The 17,473-nt window shown below is 37.4% G+C and overlaps 1 protein-coding gene across 1 annotated transcript in view; it reads left to right on the top strand.

Moving 5' to 3' along the window:
• LOC122797720 (CUB and sushi domain-containing protein 3) overlaps positions 1–17,473 on the top strand; it is a 5,249,173-nt gene that overhangs the window by 4,633,699 nt on the left and 598,001 nt on the right. Inside the window, exon 48 of the mRNA XM_044066251.1 lies at positions 304–492. Within this exon, the coding sequence (XP_043922186.1) occupies positions 304–492 (189 nt within the window). The remainder of the gene's footprint in view (positions 1–303; positions 493–17,473) is intronic.

The following is a 17,473-nucleotide window of genomic DNA, read 5'->3' as shown; positions in this document are numbered from 1 at the left end:
AAAACACTGCTATTGTCCTATAAAGATATTTTTAGGTGTGTAATGGGACACTGTATTTTGCTAATCCAAAAGGTGACATGATGCAGTTGTGAGCAGAAATTCAGATACCAAATGACAGTACAAACAATGATGAATGAACATTAAAAGTGAACTAAATATGCTTAATGTAAACTGTCTTTGATAAATCCATTATTTAGAGAATCAAAATGGGAAAACATGGACATCCAAAATATGAGCAATGCACAGATCACTTCTTACAATACCATAGGAATATTTTAACTTTTTATTCTTTTTTTTTCATAGCAAATTATTGCAGCACTCCAGACTATCCTAGTCATGGAGACATTCTTAGTCAGTCTGGGGGACACCTAAACAGCATAGTTCGCTGGACCTGTGAACGAGGGTACAGGCTGACTGGCAAGAGTACAGCAGTATGCAGGAAATTTCCAGAAGGATATTATGCCTGGGACTCCCCAGTTCCTGCATGTCAACGTAAGTACAACATTGGTCCAAACTTATTCCAGAAGATAAAAAATGATTATAATGCATTTGTTTTAAGTAATTACTTCAAAATGGTGTGCAGTTATCTCAGTGCTTATGAACACCTGCCTGAAAAACAGTAATTTGAAAATATTGGTTCAGGTCTTTATATGTGCAGCATTTATACTTATGTTTATTTATGCTTCACAAATATAAAACACTGGAAAATGAGGGGAAAGATTACTTATCCTTTATTAAAATTGCTGACTTTATTATGAATGAACACTGAATTACTCTGCTGCCATTTTTATCAAGTAATAATACCCAACATAAAGGACTGAATTGGGCAATTGGGTAAGTCCAGACTACCCAGAGCTGTTCAGAGTTCTGAGATAACAGTTGGAGGTTGTTATAGATTATAGAATGTCCAGCAGTGTCTACTACAGAGGGTATTGATCTTATTAATCTTTAGAAATTGAGCTTACCTGCATCTATACCAGTTAATTGAATCAGAATTTCATTGGACTATAATTAAGAAAGAAAGAAAGAAAGAAAGAAAAAAAAAATAAAAGAAAAAGGAAGAACATTCACCGAATCCCACAATTACTAAATAATGAAGAAAGTATAGCTCTGATGGAGTAGTGGTACATTGCTCTGACTATGCTGTGTAGGGTCCTGGTTCAAGACTGGGCAGGGATGATTATTTTGCCCATACATGTCAAGCAGAGTGCCTCTTTGGCCCTCTTCAAATGGAACTTTGAAGATTGGATGGGAGAAAGGAAATTCACCCCAGGGATCACGCCAGTCGCCCTGCTAGACAGGGGTCCAAGGAAATAAATAGTGTGGGAAGAAATAGCCAGGGAATTGTTATGGCTAGGCTTGTATAGGCCCTAGGGCCTTTAACATAGTACCAACCTATGAATCTATAAACATGGATCTTGGGGGGGCTTGCCCATTAGCACATACTTCTCAGAGTTGATGAAATTAATTTGAAGGTTTCATGTCACTGAGTTACAAATTCAATGATCAGTGGCACGGCAAAATGAATAAGAAAAGAAGCATTTATATTACCTTCCATTTAACTTTAGTATTGAGGCATTTTGCATGCTGTGGTTGTGTATGTCATTTTTCTCATTTGACACTGCTATCCTACTGTTGCTCTTACCAGTAGCTTTTGTGTCATCTGCTGCTCTACATTCTTGATGAAAGATGCTAAGATAAGATAACATTCCTTTAGGAATTCAAATGTTTCTTCTTATTCAGTGCCTATAAAGTCAGGATCTTGAATGAAGTATGTTAAAGTATACAGTGCACTGTACCCTAGTGTTATCTGTGACGCCAACTTGAAGCACCTCAGAGAATTTTACTGTTTTTTTTTATTAAGGTCCCTCCCCAGTTTTACAGTCTTCCTTAATGTTGATATCTGTTCACAAGCAGATTATATACCTATAGAAAAAAAAACACTTTGTCTTTTAAACAGTGGTACCAGATACCTCAGTCACCCAGGACTCCAGACTTTACTAGGTATGTTTTCCTGAGAAGAAATCCCATTCAGAAGCTGTTTCCTTCTTTGGGGTCATCTGCTGCACTTTTACTGGACCTTCTCAGGAAGGAATTCAAGCATTCTTTTTAGTCTAGACTTTTTTTCCCAATCATTCAGCAATATCATTACAGTTAATGCAGCACACCTACAAAGGAATACTCTAAAATTATACACAGCAGTTTGGAAGCATTCACTGCAACTGTTATATGACCCTCATAAACTGTTGATCATTCAATCATGTAAATAATACTTTAAAGCATCAAAATATGCTGAAAACACAATATATCTAAAGGCATTCAGAAGCTGGTTCCTTCTCCTTTGGGGTCATGTGCTACCTAGCTACTGGGCTTTCTCAGGAAGGAACATAAGCATTCTTTTTAGACTTTTTTCAATCATTAAATAGTATCATAACAGTTAGAGCAACATATCAGCAAAGGATTGCTGTACAAATAGGCACTACAATTTGGAAACAGGCACCACAACTCTTATATGACCCTCATAAACTGTTGATCATATAATCAATTAAACAATACTTCAAATCAGCAAAACATGTTGAAAACACACAAAATCTAAAGGCAACATAGCATATTGTCATACAACACAAGTTACCATAATAAAATAATATGAAAGTGTAATATAAAAGTAATATAAGAGTGATGAGTTGGAGTTGGATTTACAGCTAAGTCCTTGTTGAGCGTGCCCTCCATTTTACATTGATCTGTCAGTCAATCAAAGATCTTTGCAGGAAAAAAAAATATTCTCTGCTCTATAAACTGCTGCATTTTTTGAAAATAGTAGGCAGTCACACAGTCCCTCATCCCATGCATTAGAAGTGCTGCCATTTGAGCTTTCATCTCAAATGAGTAACTGCTAGACAGCAGTCTTCCAGTACCAGACAATAGACATCCTCTTCACTATTAACAGATGCAGAGTTGGGAGTTGGCGTAATGGTTAATGTGTTTACCTCACTGAAACAAGGTACAAAGTTTAATACTCACCTTTTAGGGAAAATTGCTAGCCTTAAAATGGCCCACAAAGAAAACTAGCCTAGTGCTTATATATGCCTATACCCAAAGAAGCCATAATTGTTAAGCCATTGATTGCAGATGAAGATGAAGAGACTATGACAATCTAAAAGTCAACAAGAAGGTTATGACTGCATTTGTATGCTTAAATTGTTTGCAGGGATTACCATAGTATAGTCTCAAAGCTATAAAACGTAGACATCTCTAGAATTTATAGTACTTTCTTGTCTGGGCATGTATACAGCCTTTACACATGACCAGTGTTATATAACCATGAGTAACTAACTACTAGCATCCAATAACCATCCAGAATAAAAAGCATGCAATTTATTTTACTGAGGTATGGCTATTCAACACCTTCCATAACTTCAGTATGTGGACTTCTGGGAGATAGTGGTAGAGTTGTTATACTGTTTTGTGTTTGTTGGTGTATGTAGTCATGAGTAATGCTTTTATTTATTTATTTATTTATGTATTTATGTATTTATTTATTTATTGATCTATTTATTTTATTTTGCATTTGTTGACCTGGATATATGATCTTACTAATGTGTATTCTTGGGAAGCCTAGAACTTGAGCTTATAGCCTGGTCCTACAGTCAATTTTTTATCTTGTGATAGGTTTTAAAAGCTATCAATCTACCCCCTGAGTTTTTATGAGTACATGGCATGCCTCTATTGCATATCACTCAACCCGTAAGTGCAAGAAATATAGAAAAAAGATAAAAGTAATGCGGGGGGGGGGGCAAAGGCCATAAATTGGAGACAAATTTTAAATATTGCTCTTATAAACTTAGAAATCCACTAGATTATTACTTTCTCTCCTTGCATGCATTTTCTGAAGGATATGATGTCTGAAATTCAAGAGTACGTCATCATTCAGTGATTTCAGTCCCCAAATATTTACTTGAAACCCCACATTATTTGAGAAACAGATCAAAAAATAAAAGGCAAAAAATCTGGACATTCTGCTAAAATTTGGCAGTTGAGAGGCATACTTTAATGTAAAGACTGCTAGAAGGGATTTCAGTAACTGACTGTATTGCTAAATAATTCAAAGTTCTTCCTAGTACCGCTTGTATCAGTGTAGTCAAAGTGCCTCTGTTCTTTTCAATATAGAACGTTTTGTGAGCCTTTTTTGTATGCAATATTTGGAGAGAGGCAGGCCGAAACTAATATACTATAAAATAGCCTTATGCATGCCACTGTCCCAAAAAAGGACTGTAACTGGATCTGTTAGGGACAGGATAGGGGTCTTCACTCAATAAATTGTATAGCCAAAAAGTATTGCTGTATACTGTATAGTCAACTGAAACCAGACACCACTTTGGGTGGGTAGTTAAGACATGCCCATGGGCTCTTTTAGAATTCACCCCATATAACATGCACTATCACTTTATTCATTTTGATTTGCCTAACACTTGTACAAAAGAGGCAGATGTCTGGGAAGAGAAACATGTGAAATTATTATTTTAATATCTTATATTCTGTCTAAAATTATGAAGATAAGTCTTTTCCAACTATGTTCTTTAACAAATATATTTTCCCAAAGGGGGGTTAGATTAAGTTCCAAAATACTGTGAACGGATGGATGTAAGTGGATGCCCAGATAGTTTTTGAGAAGAGGAGCTCCATATCAAAGGGGGAATAGGACCCTTCTTTTTAGTAGAAAAACATTTCTGTTTTATTCACATACAGTCAGAGACCAAATAGCTCAGCAATGTTCTCTAACATTTATTTACATTTTGGTTACTGGAGTACAATAAAGAATATGCCAACCATAACAGGAATTTCTTTGTTGGGGTAATTTAATTCATTACATCTGAGTGACACCTCCAGGTACATCTTCAGTTAACTCCTAATGACGCCTCTAGGCATCAAATATTGCTTGTTCATATTTGCATCAGTAATTCCAAAACCATGCTATGTACAAGGTTTTAAAAGATTTCATCTTAAGTCTTATACAATGACAAGTGTCCCCTAAGACAAACTACACACAGACAAACATTACTGTAAAGGAGGAAGACCCAGTTAAAGTATCAATGGTTTCCAGGAAATGCTATACTAAGACTTTTGCAGTATACCATGGTCATCACAGAGTATTTGGATTGCCAACAACAAAGTGTTTGTTCAGCAAAACCCATCTTGTTAAATTTTACTTCAATTTTAACTATGGCCACTATTCAATAACTGCCAACATTTAGAGTTGTCATCTTTCAGGTGGCCCATTACTAACACTCGGTTCCACATAAACTAGTGATGATAATAATTCAGATGCCTCGATTGCACATGCACCTCACCACTGACACATACCTCCCATACCGGAACATCTTTACCTGCAAACGCAACTCCTCAGCTTCAGCCGACCATCTCACCACTCCTGCATGAATCCATGCTTGCCTCACAGACCTGACAGCCCGCGAAAAGGCAAGCTGTACAGTCCTGGAATCCCTGCGACCACACCTCTGTAAAGGATCCATATGTTTTCCGTCATTTACCCTTTTTTTTTTTTTTAAACTTTAACATAAGCAGTCACGGCTCCACCACTCAACCGCCGCCAGATTGACATGACCACCCCACCAACAAAACCAACTGCTCCTACCAACGAAGTACACAAGCAACTCCTCAAAAAAAACAAAAAAAAAACCCACCAAGCTGTGACAGCAACACCATTCAAGGCTATTAAACCACCCTGAAACACAATCTAAGCACCACGAAAATCTGGGCAGTTGAAAGGCACAAATGTGACCTCCTATCAAATTTCTTAAGAGGTTGTGAGATATGAATCATCTGCTCATCCCAGCTGTTTGTGCTGAGCATGCATGCCCAAATCTACCGATTGCTTGTCTCACACCCCAGCCTGGGAAAATGAGCACATACTTCACCTCACACCCTAGCCTGTGAAACAGTCACCTCATTTTAGGAAGCAACCCAATGGCAGGGTGCAGTCACCGCTACTCTACTACCACCAATGGCTGCTAACATCAACTCTTGTGACAAAATGTTAAACTCCTTACTATGTATGTAAAAGTGCTTCTTCTTTATTGCAAAACTTGGTAGCTTGGTACACCCATTATTTTTCAATACCATGCACATATTTAATGTAGCCATGGGCAAGCACCTGTTCATTTGAGAGGTTTATTTTCCTCAAACTATACCCAAACTCAAACCTATCACATGCCATCTGTGAAACAGCCATCAGACCCGTTACACCAGACAGAAGAAAAAAAATATTGTACTTAAGGACCCAAAACTCGCAGAATGCCCGAAGCAAGGAACCTGCCACATTACCAAGTAACCACATCACTAACACTCCACTCACAACTTGGGACATACTTAAAATGCTGTAAACCGCTGCCTCAGCAATCCCTTACCTTACTATACCTGCTGCCCATTTTTAAGAAACCACTTCACTTACTCCCCATACCAGCATTCTTAATGTGAGGCCTACCTACCCCGGCAGTACCTACTGGTCGTCTCGGATGTACTACTTGCCTTAGCAAGTCCACACCAAAATGTGATTCCTTACCCAGCCACACTTGCCTAAACCCCATAAACCCCTCCCTACCCATACCTCATTTCTTCCCTATCATTCCTCCTTCTATTTAACCATTTCATCTTCCCTCATCCATACATATCTAACCCCCCTTTGAAGATGTTCCTGGACAAATTGGTTTGTAGCCAAACCTCATAAAGTCTGCCTAGTGGTTACTCACTAGAATGCACAACAGAGAGCTTTACCTCACACACCATATCTCAACATAACAGTTTAACCTAAAAAATTGATCAAGATATGTGTCTATGTTAGTGAGATCTTTCCCTGGTTTTAGCAGTGCTGCTATGACAGATCATTGTGTTAACACATAACCCTTAGAATAATATTTCAAAAATATGGCAATCAAAAGCAGCATTACGAGAAGGGATACCAACTTATATATACACTTGTCAACCTATCTGACTTCATACAAAAAAGTTCTATGTCATTTTTCAACATGAATAAATAAGACGACCACATCCAGAGACTATTGGTCTCATAAGTAGATATAAAAAAAGGACTTATGAATCTTAGGCAAGGGAGCCTGGAGGATTTTTTGCAGGGGGGGGTGCAAACCCGGAGCACCACCCCATCCCCACCCCCTTCAAAGCATCACCCCCAACCACACCCCCTTCAACCCCCCCCCCCCAACACACACACGCAGCCATTCCATTATCCCATTACTTGGCTATTTCTCCCCAGATGCCATAAACAGTGTTCAAAACTCTCTGTGTGCATACTGTTTTATGCATTACTTCTACAATGATTACAGATGCTTGGTTTTAATTTTCAACTTTTATTTCAAATTTTAGGGCCTCAGGGCCAATAGCTTAGTAACCTCCTATTTTATTGCACAAACACTGATAGACATTTGCTAAACTTAAACAAAGCAATAGTCTTACAATGAAAACAGACTTAGCATTAAAACTTCTCTACCTTTGAAACTCGCATGCACTGAAACAACATTTAAACCCACATTCAAAGAAAATGCATCTGGCCATTGGCAGGTTAAGTTTACATTTGGACTGTTTGCAAATCATAGGCCCCTTGCACACATTTCAGAATCATGCATAACTGCTTTGATTCACCTTCCTGACTGTATTAATTATAATATATAATAACTGAATTATATCCCTTGTTAATACAGCACCACTTAGAGTGTGTTTTATAGTTTTGAACATTTTTTCCATTAAGCAATGAAACAAAACATATGAACCAATAATGACAAATTGCCCAATTCAGAACATTTCAACCATAAAAGGCCACTTAAACATTTATCATTACAATCTTCCAATATCAGTCAATATGCACAATCTCTGCAGAAGTAAAAGTCATCTGAATAATTTCACATTAAAGAGATCTGAAACTAATGGAGAGGTTGTTGCTAGAAAACAGCTTTATATTTCAATGTTCCGTCTACAAATTCAGTGCCTACTGCCCTTAAACAATAAATTGCCTATGTTACATTTAAAAAAAATGCTAAGCTTGTATATTGCAATAGGAATAAGTGGCAAGCGGAAACACAGGTTCATAGATACTAGGCATCTCGTCCAAAGGAGGATATACTCAGGACTGCAGCACTCCACCCCCTTAAAATACAAATCTACATGTGGTGGGAGTAGAACCTACAGCCCTCTACATCAAGATGCAAGTATGCTACCTGATGTGCTACTAAGACTGTTTTGAAAGTCTGCACCACAACAGTGATACCATTTGCTAAACAAAATAGTTGCACATTTTAAGCAGACTTAGCATGAACAACAGTAAACATCTATTCCCTTGAAGCTCACAATTCCTTGAAAATGTATGTGAAAATAAATTCCACCTGCCAACTCTAAATAGGGCATTTCACTCTCACACACGCACACCTCAACCTCTTAGTGCAAGAAATCTGGACAAAGCCTAAAATAAATAGGGACTGATTATAAATATTGCTCTCATGAATGTAATAATTGTAGAATAACAGGATTTATGTTAGTATGCATTTTTCTAAAGGATATGACATCTAAAACTCAAATGTCTGTTATTATTTAGTAACTTCAATCCTTTTTATTTATTTGGCATTTGTTAACCAGGATAGTCCATCTGTGCAAAATCCCTTTTTCAGTGGAGGCCCAGGGAGAAAAGCTCAGGAGGAATATGGGGCAGAAATCTGGACATTCTGAAAAAACCTGGACAGCTGAAAACACACACACACACACACACACACACACACACACACACACACACACACACACACACACACACACACGCATGCACGCGCACACACACACACACACACACACACACACACACACACACACACACACACACACACACACACACACACACACAGTACCTCTCAACCTCTTAGCACAAGAAATCTGGAAAAAGCCTGTTATAATGTTGGGGACAAAGGCCCAAACTAGGGCCACATTTAGAAAGTTGCTAGAATAACAGGATTTGTATTAGAATGAATGTTCTACAGGATATGAAGTCTGAAAATCAAATACATGTCATTATTTAGTAACTTTAATCCTTAGCTCATCCCAGTGATTTGTCAAAAAAAAAAAGAATTTTTATGAGGAACAGACCAAAAATATAAGGCAAAAGTCTGGACATTCTGTAGAAATCTGTACGGTTGATAGGTATGACACACACATACATCCCCTGACACCCTTAGAAAGTGCATAGAACAACAAAGTTTGCATTAGTATGCATTTCCTGAGGATATGAAGTCAAACTCAAACGCCTGCCATTATTTTCTGACTTCAGTCTTCAATGATTTGCCAAAAGAACACAATTTTATGAGACTCAAACTGAAAATATGAGAGAAAAATCTGAATTGTGAGGTATGAAAGTTTTCCACAACCAATAAACATTTTTAAGAAAAGAAAATAGCACAGTACATACATTACTTCATAAATACTGTCATACTTCCATGGATTTATATCACTTATTGTTTATTTTGACCTTTAACATGCAAGATTGTGTAGGCATATATGCAAACAAGGAGCCATATTGTCCATAAAAGAAAAAAAAAAAAGAAATACTTTCTCTCTCGCTCTGTCTAGGCCAACGGAATGTCTGATGCATCTTCACAGTCTTTAGACAGCAGACTGCTTACAACCAAGCTTCACAGGATCGTAAGAGGTTACTAGGCTAATGGCCCTGAGGCCCTTACAAGCCTAGCCAAGTTTTTCCCTCTTTTAAATGGTGCTATTAGTAGACCTGACTCAACAACAGACACAAGAGAAGAGACATTTTTAAGTTTCTGCTTTTTCTTCCTAGGGAAATCCCTGGAACGGGACTGACTCATGACAGGAGCACTAGCCTGGGAATCAGGTACCTTACCCCAGCTAAGCAGTATACCTTCAACAATTCATACCTGGAAGGTCAACCACAGTGTTTTTTCCTTGCCCAGTGAATCAACCCTATAGCTGCAGGGAATATGTCAATCTCCCAGTCATTAATGGCTTCCTGAAGAGATGCAGCTAGAGGAACCAGAAGGCAAAAGATGGATCATCCAAGGAAACAGCTTTTGCCACAAAGGAGTCACTGACCAATGACTGAGGCAGTGATGGAGACAGACACCCAAGGACTTCTTAACTTTCTTCTTTTTCCAGACAGGAGTAGCAAGAACCATGGAGACAGACAATTGTTTAGTGTTAAATATGGGAAAGAAGTCTCACAAGGAGACTGCAAAACCTGACTGAGTCAGTAAACCTTTGGGGAGGAACATCAAGGTTCTGCAGTAAATCTTTGACGGTCCTAGAAGAGAGAAATCCTGCCCACACACACACACAACACAGAGATAGATTACATCAATAAAAATATTTTTACACAGACTTTTCATTACACAAGTAAAACTCCCTTCAGTAACATGACAGTCCCACAAAAATCATTTTGCAGCTTAAAATTAATCAGATTCCCACAAAAAACATTTTTTATGGCAAAATGACATAAATGAAGTTATTTCCCGTTAGAGGAATTATCTTCAGAGCCTTGAAAAGATGGTTAGCTAACAATCAGTTTAACAAAGCACACAGATATAAAGCACCGTCAACAAGAAAGCCGTGACCCTCAAACGTGGATGGTGGTTATATCCTAGGTAAGGAATAACCCCTATAGCTTATGATACCGCAACACTGATTTAAATGTTGATTAACCAAATTCATGCCTGTACATTTTTTATCAAAATGAAACAAGTCAACTATATTCAAAGAATAAACTAAAATATACATCAATAATTAATGAATATTAATAGCCTGTATACAGTTATGAATCCTAAACTAAGGAATTAGATACCATCCTTCTCCCAGGTCTTAACCGTCTTAACTTCATTCTTCCCATACACAGTAAAACAAACACTTCTGCAGTCTCTGACAAAAAGGTCCAACACAAGGAAATTCTTCCTGCACAAAGGTTATATATCAAATATTAGCAAACAAAGTAAAAATAATAAAATAAGACCTTCCAACAAGAGACTGTATAAACATTCTGACTTCAAGTATGCACACAATTAGTCAGCATCAGTCTACTAACATGGGACACTTTTCTCAATTCACTAGAAAAGTGTGATGACAAGAACTAACAGTTTCATTTATGTCAGAATTAAATCTGCAAAGGGAAAAATAAAAATAAGGCAAGAGAAGGTGAGATTAAGCTTTAAATTCTTGAGACTTCATCGCAGACTGACAGATCCTCCTTCATTTAAATAAAAGTATTTAAAGTAAAGCTACTAATGATCCATTACACAGTAATAATTTCACTCCAAGGAAAAATGCAGCCTACATGCTCGTCTACAACCAGTAAACTAAGTTTTCATGGAATTTTATTCAAAAACTTTAGCAAAACAGGTTATTACCTAGAGTTACTCCCCTCCTAGAGGCTAACTTCTGTGTACAATTGACCGCTTGACCAATTAATGGGAACGGAGGGTGGTCTTGTGCCTTTAAAACTTGGACCAAATACGGTTCACCACTCAAACACTAATGACTAAGAAAACATACGATGAAACACTTGGTAATAACTGTGTGCAACATTAATAAAAACACTCTGCACCATCATTCATTCTGTTATGCACCACAGCATGTTTAGTGCATAAATTCCCATGCTATGGTACTTGAATTCTGTATTTTATTAGGGCTGAAGTTTTCTTTTTAAACAGTGATACCAACTAAAAAAAGTACGCTGAACTGGTATAACCTGGTAAAGGTAATGACGGGTCTTGTGGAGTTAAACTCTATGATACAAGAATCAGTGCTTATTCACAGAAAAGGATATTAAACAAATTACTGAAATTCACACCATGAAAAAAATGGTATTCATTTAAGCTTTAGCTAGTTTTATTAGACAGACTTTTGGGTACTGCAGAGTGGAACCTCCTGATTGTAATTTGCCTTTAAATTTTAACTGTTACAAACCAAATACATGCTCTTCATACAACCAACATTGATATACCAATCAATGTGAATACAACACTAATGGAAGACATTCTTAGCCACATTTTGTTCTCTCCCCTAAAGCCATGAACCTATAGTTGGTATAAAATGCAAATCTATGTACCTTATAGACTATAGTTTCACATCTTGCAAAAATGCTTTAAACATTCCTACATGACTGAGCAGGCGACAGCACCAACTACACTTTAAAGATACACAGTGCACAAACACTTTTGAAGATGGTACATTGGCACACACCTACCTCTTACTTCTATTTTCGTCTGGCGCGTCCGCATTCAAAACGTCCTCTGGAATTCAAATTCCCGGTAGGCGTGCGAAAGATGAAGTTGTAAACTGACACAGAAGACAAAAACAGGTCGTAAACACCTGTTGCATCTGTGCGACTGGACAAGATGCAAAGGGCGTTCTTAAAGAGGAATGTCCTTAAGAAAAAAAAAACAAAAAAGTTTTTTTTTTTTTTTTTTTTTTTTTAAATTAAAATAAAATTAATTTCTCAGCCAGCCAGTTCCAGGGGGGTTCAAGTACACCCCCTTGCACCTGCCTGCAGGCGCCCTTGATCTTAGGTAGCCCATATATAACTGGTGTAACTGGATGTGCTGCACTGAATTATTCAAAAAGTTCAGCTTCAATTAAGCCATTCAGCTGAATATCCTAAAGAAAATCTTTGCCCTTAGAAATAATTAATTTTATAAGTTATTCTATGATTCAACTATAAATTCATTTGATCAAGATAGAACTGTCTCTTCATAACATCAGTCACCCCTCCCTCATCTTATCTAGAGTGATAATTTAATGTCATCATTCAATTTTAAATTATTTAATGCCTGCCATTCATGTTTATTTAAATTGCAAAATGTACTTTTTGATTTAAAAAAAATAAATAATTCTAAAAGCCTTGTTGACATATTTTGTGGTAGCTAGCATCTCTTTTCCATCCTTAATCCCCTGAATGCTATCAAGTCTTGAACAAGTGGAGCAGGAAGTTATTTATTTATTTATTTCTTGTGTGTTTGCTTGCTTGTTTGTTAGTTGACAAGGTAGTGAACTGATCCATCAAGGACCCTTTTCAACTACTGCCCAAGCTACAATGAGCATAGACGTTGACAAACAGTTAAAAGATAAACATTTGCATCTGTAGTTAAACATATTTTACTTATTTATTTTACATTTGGTGACCGGAAAAGTCCGACTGGATGCATGTCCATTTTCAGCGGAGGCCTGGGGAGAAAAGCTCCACGGTTAAATTTTAAGCAAAATATAAGGTGTATACAGAAGCATTCAAATTTACATAGACAGTACCAATCTTAACATTGAAGCTTAAGATTTAACATATTTACATAGACTTTTACAGTTTTAGGTTAAGGCATTACATAATGGTGAGCATTGTTAGTAGGGGTTGCATTTTTTCCTTTATACAGTTGACTTGTAAGCAAGTTAGCCACAGTAGGGAGTATAGCAACAAAGAGAGCAAAGATTATACATAGTAGGGAGTATAGCAGCAGGAGAACAGACAGAGATGGGAAAGTGGATAGCAGGTTAAATAAGAAAATCATGATTAGTAAGTAGCTTAAGTATAGAGTAAGAGTAGAAGTGTAAAGAGAAAAGTGTAGTGGCTAGATAACAGAGTGACCAAGCAGTGAAATATGGGTATTGACTAAGGGGTTAGAATTAGAGGTGGAACTGGAAGGAAGCTAGAGAAGTTGCATTCTTTTGATGATGAAGCTGAAGTCAGAGGGCAACAGTAAGGAGAGAGGGTAAGGGTGGGTCAGCCAGGTGGGGAACATGTGCATATCCATGTGTGCTTTAGGTGTTCTTTCAGGAGTCTTTTAAATGTAATCCTTGAGCCTGCTGATGTAATAGCAGTAGGTAGGGTTTTCCAAATTTTGCCTATGTAGTTAGGGAAGAGGGAGTCCCCTGCTGTGTTGTTTGTCTTGGTGACCTTGATTAATTTTTTGTCTCTAGAGTGAAGTTGTTTAGTTTTAGCTTGTAGTTCTAGTAGATTGGCTAGAGCTGGAGTTTTGTCTGGGAGTAGTAGGAGATTATGGGCAAAGGAAAGTTGATGATAATTTAGGAGATTAGGGAATTCAAGCCAAACAAGTTGCTTTAGGGAATGGCAGTGGTGAGCTCGGTAGGGGGCACCGGTAGCAAATTTTGCAATTTGATTGTAACAGGTGTTGAGTTTAACAATTTCAGTTTTGGGTAAGTTGGTGAGAATGGGTGAGGCATAAAACAGTGTGGAAAGGAGGTGAGTTTTAACAATTGTTATCCCTGCAGGTTGTGTTAGAAATGGTTTATTTTGATATAGACTGCCCAGCTTTTTGTGGATGTTTTTAATGGTTTGATTTATATGCTGATCAGATTTGAGATTATTATCAATGGTCACTCCTAGCAATTTAGTGTGAGTGTCAGGAGAGAGGACAGTCCCATACCTGGACACAATATTAAATGGGCTGGGTATTGTGATAGATTTGTTAGGTGTGAATAGCAACAGTTTGTTTTTTGGGGGGTTTAATATTAGGTTTTTGTTAAGAAACCAGTTTTCAGTGGTATGGAAGGCTTTTGGGTTATAGAGAGGAGTTTCTGAGGATCATTGGCTGAACAGACAAGTGTTGAGTCATCAACGTATTGTATAACTGTTGCATCTTGAAAGATGCTGTGGAGGTTATTGGTGAAAATGAAGAATAGTAGGGGACCTAAAATGGAACCTTATGGGACTCCTGTGGTGATGGGTAGCAGTATAGATAGGTTGTTGTCCCACCAAACTGCTTGTTGTCTTTCTTGTAAATAGTAAGTAAACCACAAGGAGGGCAAAGAAGCTCGGAGAATAAAACGAATCATCAGGCCAAAAAACTTTATTAAAGAACAACCGTAAAAGCACTATCATAAACCCCTTAAATCCACATGCGTTTTCGTCCTAACCACTGGACTTCATCAGATGTTTATACAATCCATTAAAACCACAAACCAATAGAAAACATTTGTTTCATTTTAAATAAACTAATCATATTTCACTTGGGCTCATAATTATTAATCAGCATTACTTCATTTCCACTTGGATTTTATCATATTATTTAAAACAAAATATATATAAATTACTATTCCATATTATATCAGTATCATGGTTTCATAATAAGATTCCATTATGGATATAAATAAGTTGATAAAAAAATAAATTATGTTGTTAAAAAAACTATTTAAATCCATCTATTTAAAAAACAAATTCCTAATCGTACAGTGCCACCTTCTGCTACTTTTAAATATTTCATCATCTTAGTTAAAACTTTCATAATTTAGCTGCTCTCAACTTCAGAAGTGGAGTGAGCTTCTTTGCCCTCCTTGTCGTTTACTTGGTATTTTTTGGAGAGCTTTCTGCTTTTTTTGGTTTATGTTTTCTTGTAAATAGTTTTGAAACCAAGCTAATGCTTGGCTACTAAGGCCAAGGTCAGTAAGGGCTTGTACTAGTTTAAAATGGTTGAACATATCAAAGGCCTTTGATAGGTCCAAGAATATGCCAGAAGATATATTGCCCGCATGTTTGTTTTGGTTGATGAGGTTTGTAAAAGAGAGTAGGGCAGTAGTTGTGCTATGAGAAGGCCGAAATCCATGTTGGGGAGGAGAGAGAAGTTATTTGCTAACCAGGTATGGCATAAGTTGGTGGTGTATACATTTCTCATGTATTTTAGCTAGTGGAGGCAATATGGTTATGAAGTGATAGTTGGTGAGGTTGGTGGAGGTACCACCTTTATATAGGGGATAATATAGGAGGTCTTCCAGATGGGTGTTATTGAGGTTTCTGAGATAGATCTGTTTAGAAGGATAGATATAGGGAAGGGAAGTTCATTGGCAGCCAAATGAAGGTATTCAGCAGGTATCCCATCAGCTGCTAGTGTAGTAGGTTTAAGTTTGGATAGCAACCTTTTAACATGGTAGGATGGGTTGAAATTTGAAGGTTGTTTTGGGTCTATCTGCAGGTTTTGGGTAATTAGTGGTGGTGGATGTGGGCTGTTTTTGAACAAGTTTAGAAATAGTTTCTATGAAGTATTTGAGAAATGTGTCTGATATATTTGTGATTTCACTAGTGGAGGTTGCAGGTGGGGTGGAGTGTCTGCCAGAGTCGAATAGCTTATTTATTCCTGCTCAGAATTTCTTGGGGTTGTTGTGATGCTTTTTTTGTAGCTGTAGGAAATAATTATTTTAAACTAGGAAAACTGCTTTGTATGTCTCATTCCTAAGTTTTTGAAATTGTTCCTTAGCTGCTGAGGTTTTTGTGGCTCTCCAGTGATACCAGGCTTTGTTCCTTTCTGATATTCTATTTTTAGTCTCTCTGGTAAGGCAGGGGGCTGTTTTCATTTTGAGTTTAGTGGTCTGGGCTTGAGCATGGGCATTTAGGATTTCTAGGAAAGTGTTATTGAAATGGATTATGGCTTTTTCTAGAGGTAGTACTTTTAGTATGTTCCAGTTATGGTGCTTCAGCTCGAGTTTGAATTTGTTGGGGTCAAAGTTTGTTTGTTGTCTTATGGGTTGTTTGTAATATGGGGGTAGGGTTGGCCTAAGTTTTGAATTTTAGTAGGAAGGTGGGTTGATGGTCACTAAAGGAGTCCAGGAGGATGCTTTATTAGTAAGAGGTGTTGGTCTTATTTTGTTAAGATCCAGTCTAGGAGGATCTCTTTGATTTTTGCATTTCCTAGTCTAGTGCTTGATTGGATGACTTGTAAGAAACTGTAGAGGTCGATATGGTTTGTGGGGTTAATAGCTGAATATGTGTCCCAATCTCTATTAAAATCACTGAAGATGACAGGTTCCTGGGGCAGGTTTTGACTTGTCCATTGCAGGAAAGTTTCTAGGGTAGGGATGTTGTTACCTGGTGGTATATACATGTGATAATGTTGACTGACTTTTTGCCGCTAAGTTTGAATTTAGCTTGGAGGAGTTCAGAGTTATTGAAGGAAGGGATCCATGGGTTAATAGTGGTGATATTTAGGGTGTTTTTATAGAGTAATGCTTCCTCTCCCCCCCTTTTTAGACAGTCTATCTTGGCATAGTACATTGTATCCAGTAGGAAGGAACTCATTGTCTGCTGTAGTGGGCTTTAGCCAGGATTCAGTCAGACATAATATATGAGGGTAGTGGGAGGATAGTAGTGCATGCAATGAGTGTACCTTATCATTAATACTTTGAATATTTAAGCTCAGAATTAGGCTGGTTTTTGGTGTAGTAGTGGGTAGATGGCTAGAGGAAAAGGTTGAATTAGATATGGTAGTTTGCATAGGGTTAGGCCCTGGATTTGGATGTATGTGTCCTGCTAGGATCAGTTGGTAGTTTATATGGTGTAAGAGTTTGCAAAGTTTAGTTAGGATTGCTATATACTTGTTTGTTGCTGGTGAGCTAGGAGTGAATGGGAGTAAAATGAGTAAGTTAGTTGCTATCGTAGTGTGATGGTATAGGC

Source organism: Protopterus annectens, chromosome 3.part1, assembly GCF_019279795.1.
Source record: "Protopterus annectens isolate FY-2018-M chromosome 3.part1, PAN1.0, whole genome shotgun sequence".
NCBI lineage: Eukaryota > Metazoa > Chordata > Ceratodontiformes > Protopteridae > Protopterus > Protopterus annectens.
This window is presented reverse-complemented; position numbering and strand designations above follow the sequence as displayed.